Here is an 18,709-nt window from a genome sequence, read left to right on the forward strand (position 1 = left end):
CTAAAAATTCAATGAAAGTTTTAAGTTTCCCAGTGATGCCAGTAGAGAAAAAGATAACAGGACAGAAAAAGGCATAGCAGCCAACAAATGAGTCAGGACATGGAATTAATGTTTCTTTTCCATAGGCTGAGATGCTGAATCCATTACAGATCCTTAAAAGAAAAGAAGTTGAAAGATCAGTGGTTACCAAGACATTGTAAAAGTACTCATCTAAGTAATAAGCACTTGGGTACACACAGGTCAGCACCCCATGGACAGAATAGACACTTAACAAAACTTGACTTCAGAGACTATTCAGGGAAGGCACAATTAGTGCTGCTTTGGAAGAAAAGCCTCTGAGAAAAGGGTAGAGGAAAGAAGGAAAATGTGGTACTACCCCTTCCATAAAAAGTAGAAGTTCTTCTGAAAATCCCTGGCTTCAACAACAATTCCACAGTTTCTTCAGATTCAAATGCAGCGAAATATTTCATCAGAAAACAGAATGTATATGTATGTGTGTGTATTTAATATTTTTATTCTATTAACTATAACTGGTTATATCAATATACTACTATTTTTAAAGATGCCTTTTACTTGTTTGTGAGAGAGAGAGAGCATGTGTACGCGCCATGTGCGAGCCAGCACAAGTGGAGGGAGAGGCAGAGAGAAAGAATCCCAAGCAGAGTCTGTGCTGAGGAGGCGCAGAGCCAACACGAGGCTGAGGCAGGGCTTGATCCCATGACCCTGAGATCATGACCTGAGCTGAAACCAAGAGTCCAATGCTTAACAGACTGAGCTACCCAGGTGCCCCTCGATATATTAATAGGCTTAACACCAATATTTGTATTTATATATTTAACACATAAATTTATATTCATGTAAGTTTATATTTAATAATATAACAAACAGACTCTATTAAGGAAGGAAAAGAAGGCATAGGACTGACTGAACCCTGAAATACTCCAACATGTAGAGAACGGATAGAGAAGATATAAGTAAAAGGTGAATTCAAAGCCCAACCAATAACCTGTAACTTCATTAAGTCTCCCTTTCTTGTGCCCCTTAAACTCCAAGCACACCCACGCCAGCATTTGGGCCTTTGCGCTGTGGTGTTATCAGAAAACTACATTACCCTCCCTTTTTGAGAAGGAAGATAAAAGTGGCCACTTTACTAAGCCAATTCTATTTCTTCCTCCCATGTCATTCTTGGCTTTGTTTTAATTTTTTAAGTTTGTTTTGTTGTTGTTGTTGTTTGTTTGTTTTTGTCTTCAGACACTATGGAAATAAAACCACTGATACTAAGTTTAATAAGTTAATAAGTTAATATTAGTAAGTTAATACTAATATATATAATATATATAATTTTATATATAAGTTAATACTAATATATATAAGATATATATTATATATAAGTTAATACTAATATGTATAATATAATATATATAATTATATATAATATAAGTTAATACTAAGTTTTAGCATATTCCCTAATAAAACTTTCAGCTTGGTCTTTTATTACTGTTCTCTCAGCATGTACACTGTAATTCCCTAATTATAACTGACTATATAAATCACTGTCATACCACTTAATCTTTGGACTTCAGAAGTGCAACAATGAAAATAAAGGATTTACTTCAGTGAGGAAGCCTCATTTATCACATCATACTCTTGTATGTATGCCAAAGACAATGGGAAACAGATCTTGAAGGAACAATTTAAATGGTAAATGATCTAATGAGGAAATTAAACAAAATGTGTAGTTTGCTCCATAATGAGACCTTGGATATATTAGCGTATTTTATTTCTTAATCCCAGAAAAACCAAGTGATAAATTTGTACAAAGTCTAAAAAAAAATTATTACTACCTCCCATGTGTTCAGAATTGAATTTGCTATAAAAAAGGTTTCATAATCAACGCAAAAACCCATAAATGCATGCCAGTTATTCAACTCAGCCTAAGTAAATTTTAACAAAATATATTTCTTTCAGTGATTTAAATATATGGGTTTCCTTAAAGCTGAAGAAGTGTTTTGAAGTACTTTTTCTTAAATTCCAAATAACTTTAAAACATATTATAAAATGAGTTACCAACTGAAGACCATTTGGTGAATAAGTGCTCCTTTTTGATTTTGTAAATTCAGGAGGGGGGGGAACCTGCGAAATCTATACACATTCTATTGTCTGATATGTAGGAACAAATGTTGAAGTCAGCAAGAAAGTGCATGTAGTTTTAATTATCTTAAGTGGAAACTCCTACAATGGGAGTGTTCAGAAGAAATCCACAAGATGGAAATGATTCTGGGAAAAGATCCTAATGGAGAACAGCGTGTGGAACCATCTCTGAGAGGCCACTGTGTGATGCCTGGAAAAAATGTCCTGCATTGCCCCAAGTCAAAGTCTCCTCAGGGGTCTACTTTTCAACCCTCCTATTTCTGAATTTGAAGAAACTATATCCTAGAGGAAGAACTGAGGAAACGTCTCTAACTTATTCAGTGATTGCAATCCAGGTAAGGAACGTTCTAAAGCCGCATGGAATGTGAGGAGGAAATGTAGATGGCACAGCGCATAGTGATTCTGGGCTCACAGTGACCCTGCCAGATCAGACTTTATGCACTAAGAACAAATTTCGAGAAAAAGCAACTCTGGGTGAAACTAGACTGAAAACAGAGACCTTCATAGAAACATACACTTTATTTTATTCAACAAAATGTATGCCATTGTAAAACTCAGGCACTTCTGTTCTGGAGAGAGTACAATGACCCCAAAACAAGAGAGCAATTAAAGATGTGACTAAGCAAATTGCTGTTATTCCTTTACTTTCAAAGAGACACTTTACTCTTATTCTTTTTAAGGTGAATAAAAACCCTCCTTTTTATAACTGGTCTCTAAAACCCAAGTAAAAGGGAAAAATAGATAAATGTATTCATTCATCCATTCATAGATATATTCACTCATATACACATACTTTTATGAAACCCCTGCCATCCCCCAATCAGGGTAAGTGAGAATGTTAAACAGCAGTGATCCAGGGTGCCTGGGTGGCTCACTGAGTTAAGTACCTGTCTTTGGCTCAAGATGCAAGGGTCCTGGCATGCCCACATCAGTCTCCCTGTGCAGGGGGGAGCCTGCTTCCCCCTCTTCCTCTGCGCCTCCCCCTGCTCATGCTCTCCTCTCCTCTCTTTCTTGCTCTGCACACTCTCTCTCCAATAAATGAATAAAATCTTAGAAAGAAAGAAAAAGAAAAGAGCAGTGGTCCCGTAGACTAGAATTTAGGTGAGGTGTCTGACACATGGTCTCCTCAGGACAGATATCCTCATGCTCCCAGGGACATCCCCAGTTCACCTGGCAGAGGTCAGGCAATCTCTCTCAACATCCCCACAGCATGAAAATATAAGACGTCTGCCATTCCTGCATATGGAGCAAGCTCCCTATCAACTCTCAAGAGGTATCTCCATCATTTAAAATAGGCAGATTTCTCTGTGGCTAAAAAAAGACTCCTTCACAAGAAACCGATGAAGGAATCACCATTGTGTCGATGAAAAAAATAAGACTCAAAGACATTAAGCAACCTGCCCAAGAACAAGTAACTTCAAAGTGGCAGATACATCATTAGATCTGCCAGAGATCCAACCTTTCCAGATTACTTTACCAGCTACAATTTTCTGCAAACAACGTAAGCAGCCACAAAAACCTAAAATGGATACAGGTTAGGATCAGAACTTCTCAGATGTGAAAATGGTGCACACTATCTTAAAAAGGTAATATTTATCAAGGATTAATTAGAAAATTAGTACAGGCTTTTATCAGGAGCAAACACCAGAATGCCTTCACAGACCTTATAAACACAACTGTGCTTTAAGCTAACAAATCAACATGGGATCTGAGCAAACACAGTTGGGCATCTTGGATGTGGACCAGCTACCAGGGCCAGTAGGTCTTGATGGCTCTGGATCCTTGGGGAGGTACTGATATATTGAACATATTTAAAGATGATGTACTTCAATAGGAAGCTTGCCAAATCTCAGAGTTGTGAAAAAGGAGAGTCAGCAGTAAATATACCCACTGAAGCCCTAAGGAAAAAGCACAGTAAGACTAAGCCAATAGACCACCTGCCAGAAAAGTATCCATTATGGAGAAGGACACATGGGTATGGGGCTACCCGTGGCTAATAGGAACACATTTCATCCACAAGGGAGAGAACATAGCATCAGAGCAATGTCAATACCTGTTCTGTGTCACGGTGGTCATCCAGTGACAATCAATTTCATCTAGTGATAAAAGCCCCGCTATGAGCTTTATTGGCCAATGACCACTGACCATGAGCCCACAAATCTTCGAATTCTCCAAGGTGAATGCTACTGAATGGGAGTCACCATAGGTGACATTCTTGGTTTTCCTTGAGTGAACCAAAGCCAATTGGACACATTTTTGTTTGTATGCATTTACCTTTTCACCATCTCTCCCTGGTTCTCCTTTGTAACCTGGTGGTCCTGGAACTCCCTAAATCAAACACAGAATAAAATTCTGTTAATTATGTTTTTTGGTTCACTAGAAATGGTGATTCTTTAGTGTGTGTCTATGAATCACATACTTGTATTCCTGGAGATCCTGGGACACCTGGTGATCCTGCAACTCCCTGATATCCCTAAAGAAAAGCAAACACAAAATAATTAGTATTTCAACATACAAAAAGCAGTCTTCCGTTTCAGGATTCACCCTTGACTGTCTTACACTTAAGACTTCACTGGGTGACCGCTTAAGAAACAAAAATAACAAAGTTTCAAATGTTGAATGTGGAATTAATATCTTCGGTCTTTAGGAAAAGGTCTTAAATATCTCCAGATTAATAAAAATACCCAGATATGTTTCAGTGACAAGGAAGGCTCTGGGATGCAAATACAGAGCCAATATTCGCAGCTCCTAAAAAAATGTTTTGCACATAGAAACATATTCAACATAGTCAAGAGAAAAACATGCAAGATTGGAGGATTACACTAATGTAATCCATTTTTAAACTACCAGATTAATGGCCATTTGAGTTAATCTCTGGAATAAATTAAAACTTGATAAATGTTATTCTTCAGGGTAAGTCTATAACAGCCTTTGGGACTGCTCCTTTTGGAAAGCAGCTGCTGTTAACCCCACGAGTGTGGTTTGACATGTCTCCTCCACCTCCCAATGCTGAGCTGTCTGCTGAAGTGAGGGTCCCTTTCAACTTCACTGCTTCTTACAAATCCCTCCAGACAGTGGACCTGTGGTACAATAGCAAGGCTTCTTCAGACAAGGCAAGCTATTCATTCTTCACTCAGCATATGGCAATTAAACTCCCAAACAAACTTGCAGGCCCAGAACATTTGTCTAGGTTACTCAGGGTCAATGTCAAGTTGACTTGAACCACCTGGCACCTGCAAATACATTTCTCTCTCTTATTTAGATTCCCCCCGTCTCAGATCTTACTGCTTGGATATGGCTTTCTATTGTCAGCCGTATAAAACAGATCTCGTTAGTGTTTCCAATTACATCTTCATTGTTAAATCCAAAAGCTTAATTTCCATGTGGCTATTTATGGCTGGTTTTTGTATTCACCCACTTGCTTGTCAGCACATTTTTAGCTGTCATTTTAGACACAGCACAACTCCCTGCTTTCCCACTCCCATTTTCAAATACTTCTTTTACTATTCTTTGCTAGCTCTAATAACACCAGTAACAATAATTGTGTTTGTCTCCGCAACAGCAGTCCTAGATTGTTTTTCTCCTTTTACACTCATATTTCTTTTTTTTTTTTTTTTTTAAGATTCTATTTATTTATTTGACAGGGAGAGATCACAAGTAGGCAGAGAGGCAGATAACGAGAGAGGAGGAAGCAGGCTCCCGGCTGAGCAGAGAGCCCGACGCAGGGCTCAATCTCAGGACTCCGGGATCATGACCTGAGCCGAAGGCAGAGGCTTTAACCGACTGAGCCACCCAGGCGCCCCCGCACTCGTATTTCTTATTCTGTAAAATGTTCCCAGTTACTCTCCAAATGAGAGACTATATAAGTTCCAGCACCAACTACAATGCTTTCCTTCATACCCCATTCAGTTTTTCACAGAGTGTATCATTACCCTTTCTCCAGGATTTCTCACACAAATACTCCTGAGTCCACTGCAAATGTTAAAATTTTATTTCATCTGTGAATGAGTCTCAAAATGAATCCCTCCATACACCACACGCCATACAAAACCACCTGCAGTATTCAGACCCAAAATCTGTCTCTGGGCAGCCACTGTCTCTGTGTCCTGGGATTAGGTGTCCCTTTGATAGGAAAAACCCAGTCCAATTCATTTCTATATTTCCAACACTGAACAGAGCATTCGGCAATTTTTTGTTAATCAAACTTTGGACAAATTTACCTTTGAGTCATGCACACTGCACTGAGAAAAATCTCTTTCCCCAAGGAACCAGGTTATGTTTTTGCTGCTACCAGTAGCAAACTGAAGCTTTTAGTAATGCCATGTGGTTCCTGTTCTCAAGATCAAAGTCAACACGGTTTGCTCAGCCTTTTATCTTTATGACTCCAGTAACCACTGAATCTCTTTCCTTCAACCACTTCGCGATCAGATAGGTCTGGAATTAAATTGCAATTCTGTCGCTGCTAGGATATTGCCCAAATGGAGTTAGGTTACTTATAATTGCCACCCCTTAGGAAGACGCTGGGTCCTTTGAAACCCTGTAGGCACTCTCTTGATAGTCTGACATGATACACAACAGGCTATTGTAATTGGGAGAAATAATAAGAGCAATGATTTATACAGTATTTGTCATGTTCCAGATTAAGTACTTCACATATATTAATTCACTTAACCCTCACAACCACCCTAATGCAGGGTCTATATTATCCCTATTTTCAGATGAGAAGTTACTTAATCACATAAGATTAAGTAACTTGCCCAAAGATAGACAGCTAGGAAGTTGACAGAGCCAATGGGAATACCCTCTATCAGAAAATGCTTCATGGTAGATACTATCTTATGATTCTAGAATAATTAATGAGATCTTTCAAAGCACAAAATGCAAGGCTTTTAAATTGCTTAGAATCCTGAGTGCCCAAAGAAAAGGAATGTTCATCTAATTCCTCAAAAGAAAGTTACCATGGAGATTGGCTATTTACCAAAATGACCGGTCATCTGCAAAGTTCACTGTAATGAATTGTTCTTTTTCACAATTTTTCAAAAGTTAAGCCAAATGTCATATCAGCTTTATTACTTTGTTCACAAAATGCATCTTTTGTAGAAGATCAAAAACTGTACTCTTCTTCAAAGTTAATATGATCCATTTGTTAGAGAGGACACATCACATTTCAATGGATTAAAGCAACGTGGAGATACCCCAGACTGTGTTCCCAGCTCACCTCTGACTCATAATGTGACCTCAGGCAGAGTGATCAAATCCCCAAATCCTGGGAGGCAACTCAATAAAGTGGAAAGACAATGAATTTTGAAATTGGAAGACCCTGGGCTGAATTTTTGCTCCTCCCTTTACTTTCTACAGAATTTTGGCTAAGTGACTTTGCCTAGTTAAGCCTCAGTTTCTTACCATAGACCAGGATAACAGTGCCCACTTCACTTCTGAAAACAAACAAATGAGAGTCACAGGTGAAAATGCCTGTCAGAGGCTAGGAACTCATATGTGAGCTTCTTTGTATCTTCTTCAGACTCAATGACTTTCGTACAAAACCATGAGAACTCTCCTGCAAACTCTTATTCTGTAGCCTTAATGGGCACCATTAGTACCTGAGGAATGGCAGATCCAGTCATCAAGATTTTGATTTAACTCTTTTTCAACATTCATATAGATCTAATGGCGTATATGTGAACAAGTCTTCAGTGTGCTTTAAAAAGGCCATATTTGTTTGTCTTTGGAAGAACTGTAGTAATAAATGCTTCTCACAATCAACCAGGTTGATTTTTTTTTTTTTAACTTACAATGAGATGCATTCTTGAAAACTTAGTTATATATAGAAATTCAAAGATTTTTTTAGAAGCTAGGGGAAGCATGATTAGCAACAAAATAAAGAAAAACCAAAACCACATCCAAGCTGGGGGATCCCAGGGCAAATCACCAGAAGAAACTGGATGAAATTCAGAAAAACAAATTTTGGACTAAAAATCAGGAAAATAAAGGTTAATAGGGAGGAATATTACAGCACAGAACAATTTCCAAGAGGTGCAAAAACTAAACACTGGCTGACTCATAGCAGGGTACACTTAAACAAGAAAAATGCCCTGAAACAGGAAAAATGATAAGCTTTCCTTACAACTTACTGAGTTTTTATTTTTCTTAATACACATGCTTCTGTGTTTTCCAGTAGGAGTGCCATTTTCACATGATCTTTGATCAATACTGTCTAACACTGATTTTGCTATTTTGCAATTATTAGCAGATCCAAATACCCACCCTACCCCCATGTGCAAGACTTCTGACAGTAAAGTCTTTTCCATGTTCACAGAAAGTTTCTTTGTAAATGAGTCATTTTTTAGGAAAAAAATATTCTCACTGCCAAATTGTAGGGTTGAAGAATACAGAATCAATTTAATTTTCCTCCATGATTCATAGTTACAATGCTCCAGGAAAGATGTATAGCATTGAAATGGAAATTAAAGAAATAAAACTTATCCTGTGAGCAAGGGTCACAGTCTCTTCTGAGCCCAATTCTAATCAGACCATAAATTATCCTGCCAACCTCAGTATATAGATCTTCTTAAGTAGCAAGGAAGATAAAGTAATTGATTTCCTTTAAGTATTCTAAACTCTAAAAATGATTATAAAATCCAAAGAAATCAGTTTGGATGTCACTCTTCTTTTTGAAATTTAAGAATGTGATTCAAAATTTATTCTATTACATAATTTTCTTTTAAGTTTTCCAAAATTCCCACAGATACCCTTCATACATAGCCAGGGTAACTAAGTAACCAAAATCCAGTGTATATTTTTAATGTTCACTGTGGATTCTTCTTGCCATTGGCACTCTTTATAGCCCTACACAACCAAATCCCAAAAATATTCTTAAATCTCAGTCTTTTCATGTATAGCTAATATAGAAACTAGTTTATTTACCCCTAACCCAACTGTTAATCAAGTAGTGTGTGTGTCTGAACTGACTGCTCAAATTACTTGACTAATAATAGATCCCAGTAACAGAGGTAAATTTACACCTGAGCTAAGTTCTAAGAAAGACACTATGGGAGGCAAAGAGCAGACAGGGAAGCTTTCTGGAATGACAAGCACAAAGGAACACTCAGGAAGCACAGTGCAGAACAATTCCTTGAAGAATTTAATGTACAAATAGTACTATATAATATCTACACACACACCATTATTATATATACTATCTATACTATATTTTAAAAAATAAGTAGTCTATTTAAGAGGCCCATGAGGAAAACATGGAGAAATTCATACATGAGATTTACACATGGGGAGGGTTGGGGGAAAAAATTAGTCAACTAAGCTTTGTCTATGAAAGCTTTACAGGAAAGTTTTAAATTACACTTTGTTATAGAAAAGATAAAATGCCCAAGTATAAGATAATTCATTTGAGGCAAATGGCCCATATTTCAGTCTACCAGTGAGCCTCTCATGAGGGATGTATGCGTGCGTTTGTGTAAGTTTTATGGTACTGGGAGACAATAAGACAATGAAACTTTCTGCTAAAGGAATCCAAAATGAGGTGAAGTGAGAGCTCAGGTAGAAACTGTTTTCTCTAGACAAATGTTTCATACACTTCATCATTAAGCCACCTCTTATAATTCTATTTTCCAAGTTAAATAACAGCCATTCCTTTGGCTTGTAACCTCATGTACCCCATTTTCCAGGTCTTAATCTTCATGGCACTCAGCCCCAAACTCCCCACAGCTCTTAAACTGTTGAGTCCGCAACTGGCACCATATTCAGTTAAGAGTCTGAAGGAGAAAAACATAAAAACTTGTCCCATGAGTCCTATTGGTCTACTATTAATTAATCACCTCCTGTCAAGCTTACTCTGCAAGCCTAAATTCTAGTTTTCTTCCCCTTCTTTTTCTCTACCATCATTCTCAACCATTTTGAAACAGCATCTTTCACTTGGCTTACACCTAAGATTTAGTCAATTCTCCCCCCACAGACATTCTTTTGAGTTCTTACTCTTGTCCCCATTTCTCTCTTCTAAATGAAATCCAAGTCCTACAAATCCCTAAGGTATAGCAGGCTAAACCAAATCTAACACTTCAGAAGAACGACTGTCATCTTGCTTAATATAGATGTTATATATTTACTAACAATGCCAAAAATTGCATCAGCCCTTCAGGCAGGCCCATTAAAAATGCTGATCCCTTTTCACCAATGTTAAACTTAAATAACATGTACCAGACAAGTAAGAACCATACGTTCATTTGGGTCGAATTTCACTATATTAGAGTAGCCATTCTCCAAGTTTGCCAAATCTGTTTGGATCTTCATGTCACCCCAAATGCCAAAATAAATTTCAGAAGTGAAATCGAGAATTAAAAATTCTTAAAAATCATATTAAAGTAAATGAATAGAGTAATAGTAAAAAAAGAAAGAAAGAAAGAAAGAAAAGAAAAAAAAAAAAAAACACTAGAAAAAATAACCAAGCATTTAACTGTAAGAAAATTTTACATTGCTACAAGTTAAAAACTATAAACCAAATAAATAATTAGAAGAAACATTTACAACATATATGTCAAAGGATTAATTCTTTTAATCCTTTAGTGTAGGAAGCTCTTACTAATCAACTGATTAACATTCAAAATACTATCACTCATATAGAAAATGGGTAAAGGACAAGAAAGGACACTTTATAAAAAAGGAACTCACCCTGAATGTCAGACTTCTATATTCAACTACCACCTAAAATTTCTACCTGAACAGGGGCACTGGGATGGCTCAGTGAATGGTGCATGCAACTCTTAATCTTAGGATTGTGGATTTGAGTCCCAAATTGGGTGTAGAGATTACTTTAAAAAAAAAAAAAAAATCTTAAAAAAATTTCTCTGCTTAGCCATCTGACAAAAATTTAACATATCCTAAACCAAACTCTTGATTTCCCTTGCCCAAGTTTTTCTATTCTTCCTTCCACAACTCACTGAGTCTCCTTTGACTCCTCTCCTATAAACTCATGCATTACATCATCAAACCCTATCATATCTAACTTCAAAATACCCCCAGGAAGTCAGCAGTTTTCTTTACCTCACTACTTACCATCCTGATTCTAGCTGCAATCATCTTGTTCCTGGATTATTTCAAGAGCTTCTGGACTCATCTCTCTGGTTTTTGTCCTCATCGCCCTAAAATCTATTCTCAACTAAGAAGTCAGAGTAATCTTTTAAAAAATAAAGTTACATCACTTCAATTCAGACCCTCCAGGGGCTTCTGAGTTCACTCCAACCAAAAGCCAAAGTCATCACAATGGCCTAAAGAATTCTACTCCATCTCCCTTCCTTTCTCCCTCTTACCTACCCAACTTCACCTCCTACTAACCTGCCCCACCCCTCTCTCTTTGTGTTTGATAAAATCATCTACCTTTGAAATTCTCCCATCTGTACTGACTACCACTTTTGTATGGTTTAACCATCCACAGAGAAAGCTAGCCACTTTCTGGAATCTCTAGACTAGACGGGGTACACCAAGGGGTGTGGGAACAAAGAGAGTCACTGCATCACAGAGTGTGGCCCACTGACCAATCTACACTTCTATCTATCCTATCAATAGCAGTGTGGTATCAGTCTTCCAGAATCACTTAAGGGCAATAACATGAAAATTCACCTCCAGAATCTGACAGTTTTAATCTAGCTTACCTTTCTCCCTTAGCAAATATGATGGCTTTAATGGAATCAGAAAATTAGCACTGGAGAGAACATGGGCCTCATCCGGCACCATCTTCTCATTTCCCAGACAAAAAAACTGAGACCCTTGAAAACAAAGCAATTTTTAAAAACAAAGCAGAAGGCAAAACAACCCCTGATCTCGCTAACAACCAGTGAGGCCTTTGGTTTGAGAAAAGTAATTTAGTTCATGAAGACTAATTAATAATGACTGAAAACAGAAATAAGCACTACAAAAATATAATCTTTTACAAAATCATAAAATAGTTCTAGTATATGTTTTCATATACTAGATGGCCTTTAAAAAAAAATCAATGCCATAACAGTGCAATGCTTTTACTAATAGTACTTTCTCCAAATTACCTGCGGGATATATGAATATTTCCCCTGCCTCTCTCTCTATAACGATATAATAGCAAAACAGTAATATTCTCAGACAGTGCTGTTAGAAATCATTTCACTGATAAAGAAATGAGAAAGGACAGGAAGAATTTGAAACTAGCTCTTTAATTTTGTTTGAAGGCATTTTCCTTGTGAAAATTAGTATTTCTCCAGAATGGAATAATTTCCTATTTAAAGCTTCAGTTGACTTGGCCTGGTTATAATGTGAAAGAGATTCAAACTGCTTATTGAAGGGGATTGCACAGAACCAAATCCAAACAAAGCAGAATTCCCTTCGAATTGTTCCATCCAAGTTTCCCTGGTCCAGATGGCTTCAATAGCCAGCCAGAGACTCCACCCACACCTTCCCACTCCCGCTGTGCACTGGCCTTGGACACACACTAATGACCCTCAGCTGTTCTGGCTCCCAGACTCATTTTCTTTTCCTGCCTGGCCACCCAACCTCCTATCTCCTACAGAGACAAAGGAAAGAGGGAAAGGGAGACACTTAGGAAAAATCATATCTTTGGGTAAATGGGATTTGCACTAATGAATCAGTTTCTTATTGCTGCTGTAAGAAATTATCCCAAACATAATGGCTTAAAACGACACACACTTACATTCTGGTGGTCAGAAAGGCAACACAGCCTTAGGGAGCTAAACTCACGATGTCAATGGGACTGCATTCCTTCTGGAAGTTCTACAAGATGTGTTCTTTCCCTTTACCAGCTTCTGGATACTGCAGACATTCCTTGGCTCATGGTCACCTCATCCTGATCTCTGCTTCTGTCATTACATCTCCTCCTCTGACTCTGATGCTCCTGCCTCCCTCTTATAAGGATCCTTGTGATTATACCAGGCCACTCAGATAAATTTCTACACAGTAATTTCTGTATCTCAAGATCCTCGATTTTAGCATATATGCAAAATTCCTAGTCTAACATATTCACAGGTGTTAAGATTAGGAGGTGGACATTCTCTTTGCTCTTTCTCTCACATCAGGTATGCCTAATAACATCTAACATCTAATATCAGGTACTACAAAGCTATACCTATGTCAACAGGTAAAATCATATACACAAACACATATATATGTAGTGAATACGATGAGATAACAAGTCTATTATAGATGAAATAAAAGTCATAAAGTAATATCCATGATTATTATATCAGGCTTATTACAACTAAATTCCAGTACTTTGTTCAGGCAAAATATTTAAGGAGGAAAAAAAAAAAAAGCACATTAGAGCCAATGGCCTATGAAGGGCTTACTCACTACTCACTGCCATATACTGCCCAAGACTTTTCACCTCCAAGACACCCAAAGCCTAAATAATTTAGTAGTGCTGTCAGAGGAGGTCTTCAGGCAGGCAAGGGCTCACACTCGTAAAACTCCTCCCACCCACAGTGATTAGGGGAGAACCCACACAGGGCCTCAGGCAGTGTCTTCAGTGGGAGGAAGGAGGTGCAGGTGCAGTGAGAGAGTCTAACCAAGTCACATGACACTTCAAGTTAAAGTGAGAAAAGGATGAGATATAAGAAACCACGAGGAAAATGCTGGCAGGAACAGGAAGTTAAAGATAAAGGCAAAGAGGAGATGTTAGTTTAGAACCTATTTGTTTCATTCAATTCAAATAGAAGTAGTCTGATAATAAATTTTTCTTCTTCTTTCCTGCAAATCACTACCTGGCCACTTCCACCCTTATCCGCTTGGCCTTTTACCCCACATAAAGGTCCATATTATACCAATGCCCTCCAACCTGCCCAAGGATTTTCTTCCTGAAAATGCCCCTAATCTCCCAAATTACTGATTTTTTTCCCTTCTGCCTCATTGTCACCATCATAAAACCGTGTTATAACATCTCCCATTTCTTAAAAGACCCTCCTTTTATCCCACATCCAAACCATGCAACTGCTCCATATAGCTGATCCACATTCTACCCCTCAAAAAAAGCTTGCATATTGACAGTCATCATTTTATCTCATACTCTCCCTTGAACCTATTTCAATCTGGTTTTTGTACCCACCCTCCCTACCCCATTTGTCAATGGCTTCAATACCTCCATAAAGCAAATCCAGTAGTCTATGCATAGAGCTCATTTTTCTCAATGTCTTGGCAACAATGACACAACTGAGCACTCTCTTCTTGAAATGCGTACTTTACCTGGCTTCACGGATGCCGCTCTCTGTTGGTTTACCTCCTACTTCACTGGTCTTTCTTTCCCAGCTTTTTTGGCTGCATTCTCACCCTCCTTTTCTCTTTTTTCCTCTGAAGACAGCCTGAGGTTCAGTCCACTGCCCCCTTCTCTTCTCCACTTTTCTGTGGTTGCTCTCTAAAGGATCTCATTCACTCTGGTGGCTCAGATAGTATGATCTACACACTTAGGAAGTCCCAACTATGTATTTTCATTCTCAAACATATTCCTGAACTCAAGATTCCTTTCTCTAGCATCCCAGGAGATACTAGGGGCACTCCAGGAGACAACAAGGGCTCACACTCGTAAAACTCTGTCTAGCTCAGTAAGCTGTTCACACAGAGATGTCTAGCTCACTGCTGTCTAGCTCAGTAAGCTGTTCACAAAGAGATCCTCGGAGTCTTCCCTGACTCTTTCTCTCGTGCCTCACATCTAATTTGACAGCTAACTCTGGCCAGCTTTACATTAAAAAAATAATCCAGAATACGATTTTCCCTTTCATATCTCTCTAGTCCAAGCCACTTTTACTTCTCCCTTAGAATCCTAAAATAACCTGCTTCCACTCTTGCCCTACATAATCTACTCTCTGATATTTATATGTATCTTTCTAAAACATAACCCAGGTCAAGTCCCTTCCTATCCCCAAATTCCCAAAAGTACTGCCATCACACATAGACTGCACTGTCTCAGGGACTAACAAGCTCCTGTATCATGATGGTTGGCGTACTGATGGTTTAACATTAGTCTGTGGTTCCTTCATTCCTTAAACTTTACTGCCTCAGAATACAAACCTTTCCATATTTTATAGCAAGAGGTTAAATGTCTCATGATAAAGAAAACTCCTTAGTGGTGCCTGGGGTGTTCAGTCAGTTAAGCATCCAACTCTTGATTTTGCCTCAGGTCATGAGTCCAGAGTTGTGAGATCAAGCCCTGCATCTGTCTCCACACTAGGCATGGAGCCTGCTTAAGATTCTCTCTCTCTCTGCCCCTCCCCACTTTCTCTCTTGAAAAAAAATATCTTAGGAGATACTTTTGTGGTGACCATTATTTAGCATTTAAAGGCAAACTCCTAATGTTTATTTACTGTTATAAACATGTTGAGAGCTAACCTGAAAATATTCACCTAGAAAGCCCTAAAGTGTATGTGCTTTATGTTTCCTTAATTCAAAACTGTTCCTAAAGTTCTCTTGAAACTTAGAGGATACTATTTTTGTTCAGATTATAAGCATATATGTCCTCACGAAATATCTTTCAAAAAGATTTTTTTGAAAACTTCCATAGACATGAAGGGAAAAGGTAAAAGATTTCTGAACCTAGCTATTCAGCAATACTCACTGGACAATCTTTAAATGTAACAAAGATGTATGCAATTTTGGAGTAACTCACCTTTTAAGTGACTAGAACACTGATTCTATTGACCAAGCTAGGCTTAATGTTCCCTTCTGCTTAACTAAACTTCAAACAGTCTTCTTCCTGATTCTAGGTGCCTGATTTCCCTTCCCTTAGAACATTTACTCTAGAAAATTTCTAATTATAAATTCTTTCTCTGACCCTTTGAGTGGCAAACCTTTTTAAAAGCTTGTTAGTTTTACAACTAGAAGGGTATGTCTTTCTCCAGGATCTAGGAGCCATCCCTTTGAAAAAACATCCAGAAAAATAAGTACCCAGACCTTCCAGGCTCTGTGGGTTGGTAGTGCCCTATCTGTCATGAGCGCCAATTAGCAAAGACAGATGGCCTAATCACAGACGACAACATGTGTCAAACTCAGGATGACTCAATTTGCTCCATCCCATTGATCAACCACCCAAGTCCGCCAGGACGTTTCCACTAGCTCCATTTCTGTTTCAGTGGTGGAGTTCAATCTCTCTCCTTATTATGGTAATCTTAAAGTCATTCTTGCCTGTATAACTTTGCCCAGTGCAATTTCAACTTTGACACCATAATCCCAGTACTGGAGATGACTAAGCTTTCAGTACTCACAGGCTTACCATCTTGACCAGATTGTCCAGGGTAGCCAGGGTTCCCAGGCTGTCCAGGTTCACCCTAGAAAGGGAAAAAAAGAAAAAAACTTCTCAGTACAAAACAACCAACCACACTGTTGCTGTCAGAGACCTTCAAGGTTCAAGCCAATTCCATGATTTGTAGATCTTTGTATATTTTTTAAAAATAAGAAGAACAACAACAGACATCTCAAAACAAGGTTAGAAAAACAATGGCATATTTTAAATGCTGACTTTACCAAAAAAAGGCTTTTTATTACATAAATTTTTCAGTGATTTATTTCTATGATCACACCAGGTATAACAACTAAAGTACTCTTCACCAATGTAAAATGCCAATATTTATGTCAGGATACATTTTTAGAATTCTGAACAAGCTGAAGTGTCATAGCAATATGGTCTCAATGATAGCCATATTTCTTTCATAATTCTATTTAGACTTAATTCTATTCTCAGTATTACACTATAGATATCAATGACCTATGATGTAATAATTTGATTTGCAATTATTTATTTAAAAAAAAAAGTTTGGGGCACCTGGGTGGCTCAGTGGGTTAAAGCCTCTGCCTTTGGCTTGGGTCATGATCCCAGGGTCCTGAGATCAAGCCCCGCATGGGGCTCTCTGCTCAGCAGGGAGCCTGCTTCCCCTTCTCTCTCTCTGCCTGCCTCTCTGCCTGCCTGTGATCTCTATCTGTCAAATAAATGAATAAAAATCTTAAAAAAATTTTTTTAATAAAAAATTTTTTTAAAAGTCCACAGGCTATACAATCTTTCACATAAGATTCAAGTTTAAAGCAGCATGACAGTCATTTCTTTTATTCTAGTCAATGTGTTTCTTTGCCTATATTTGTAACTTCATTTTAACATAATGTTAAAAATTTTTTTTTCTGTTAACAAATTTTAAATTTTTCTTTATTTCAGAACTGTCTTTATGTACAGACATCATTAAAAAAAATGGACATATAATGGAGATCTTCCAAGAACAGGAACTGAAATTAAAAGTTAAAAGCATTTAGGAGAACTGAAATTGTCCCAGAGAAGTTCTGAGGCTCATGCTTCTTTAAATGACCTTGATAACCTCTTCAAGTTCTTCCTTTGTGAACATGTGGAAATTCTGGCCGGGCTGCACCGTGGCCAGCTCTATATTAGTTGCATTCAGCTTCTCCTCCATTACTTGTTTGAGGATGATGAGTGAAGACTTGATGGCTTCTTTCAATGTCATAGACTGGTGGTAAACTTCAAGGAGCTCTGGGCACCCTCTGAAGTAGAGCCAATTGCTCGAGCATCACACTGTACAAAGGTCCCAGATGGGTCCATGTGAAACAGCAGGGGTCCTTTCTCATCAACTCCTCCAAATAACAGTGCTACTCCAAAGGGACAAGACATGACACCTAGATCTGCATCTTCTTCTCCAAACTGAAGAGCTAGATTAGACACAGCCTGAGTCACACTCTCCACAGTCATTGTCTCATTGTAGGTGAACCAATAGTTCTGTGTCTCCACTCTGGCTTTATCAATTAAAGTTTTAGCATCAGCAATTAGCCCACTCATGGCACAACCTATGTGAGCATCAATCTCTACAATTTTCTCAATGCTGCTTGGCTCCATGAGTGGGGAGGTAATTCTCTTCTCCACAGCTAGGCATATACCCTCTGATGTCTGGATCCCAATGGCTGTAGAACCAAGCTTGATAGCTTCAATGGCATATTACACTTGAAATAATCTTCCTTCAGGAGAAAAAGTATTCACGCCCCTGTCGTACTCAGACCGGGCGAGGAACATGGCGAGGGCAGGAGAGGGCAGCAGTGGCTATGCGGGGTTTTCAAGGGCCAACACCTTAACATAATGTTAAAATTTTTAAATCTGAATATTTACATGAGAGCGAGGCCCAAGCCAAACAACTCTACCCAACCCCCATAGTCCTTGAACACAAGGACTAATAAATGAAGAAATGACCTTTGCCCCCACAAACCAAGGATCTCCAAAGAATATTATTCCATACAATATGACAATGAGCTCAGGCACATTCTAGGAAACTCTAGTTTGTTGCCCAATGGCCAGTACTGACCATTTGATTAGTCACCACCCATGAAAAAAACCAATGAGAGTAACACTTTTTGTGAGTTGAGGATGTTGCATAATCTAATTCTAAAAAAGACTTCAAAATTAGTATCATATTAATCTATTGCTGAATCCATGAGAGCCACATGGGCCATCTTAAAAACATGAAGTCTCAACCATCAGTATCAGTAAACTCCTGCACAGAGGCAAGGCAGCTGATTTCAGTTCATT

General features: G+C 38.2%; 1 protein-coding gene and 1 pseudogene across 6 annotated transcripts in view; both read right to left on the reverse strand.

Annotated features, from left to right (window-relative positions):
- Positions 1 to 18,709, reverse strand: part of COL21A1 (collagen type XXI alpha 1 chain) — a 176,888-nt gene that overhangs the window by 68,542 nt on the left and 89,637 nt on the right. For 4 of the 5 annotated variants that reach the window (XM_082731232.1, XM_082731230.1, XM_082731233.1 and 1 more), the window contains 3 exons: positions 16,398 to 16,460; positions 4,571 to 4,624; positions 4,426 to 4,479 (listed from right to left, as the gene is read on the reverse strand). In XM_082731232.1, coding sequence (XP_082587358.1) covers positions 4,426 to 4,479; positions 4,571 to 4,624; positions 16,398 to 16,460 — 171 coding nt within the window. The remainder of the gene's footprint in view (positions 1 to 4,425; positions 4,480 to 4,570; positions 4,625 to 16,397; positions 16,461 to 18,709) is intronic. The other variant, XM_082731234.1, reaches the window with a different exon arrangement.
- Positions 17,295 to 18,247, reverse strand: LOC309865080 (proteasome subunit alpha type-5 pseudogene; annotated as a pseudogene). Its single transcript has one exon. The product of its transcript is annotated as a proteasome subunit alpha type-5 pseudogene (transcript).

Source organism: Mustela nivalis (genome assembly GCF_964662115.1).
Source record: "Mustela nivalis genome assembly, chromosome: 5".
Lineage (NCBI taxonomy): Eukaryota > Metazoa > Chordata > Mammalia > Carnivora > Mustelidae > Mustela > Mustela nivalis.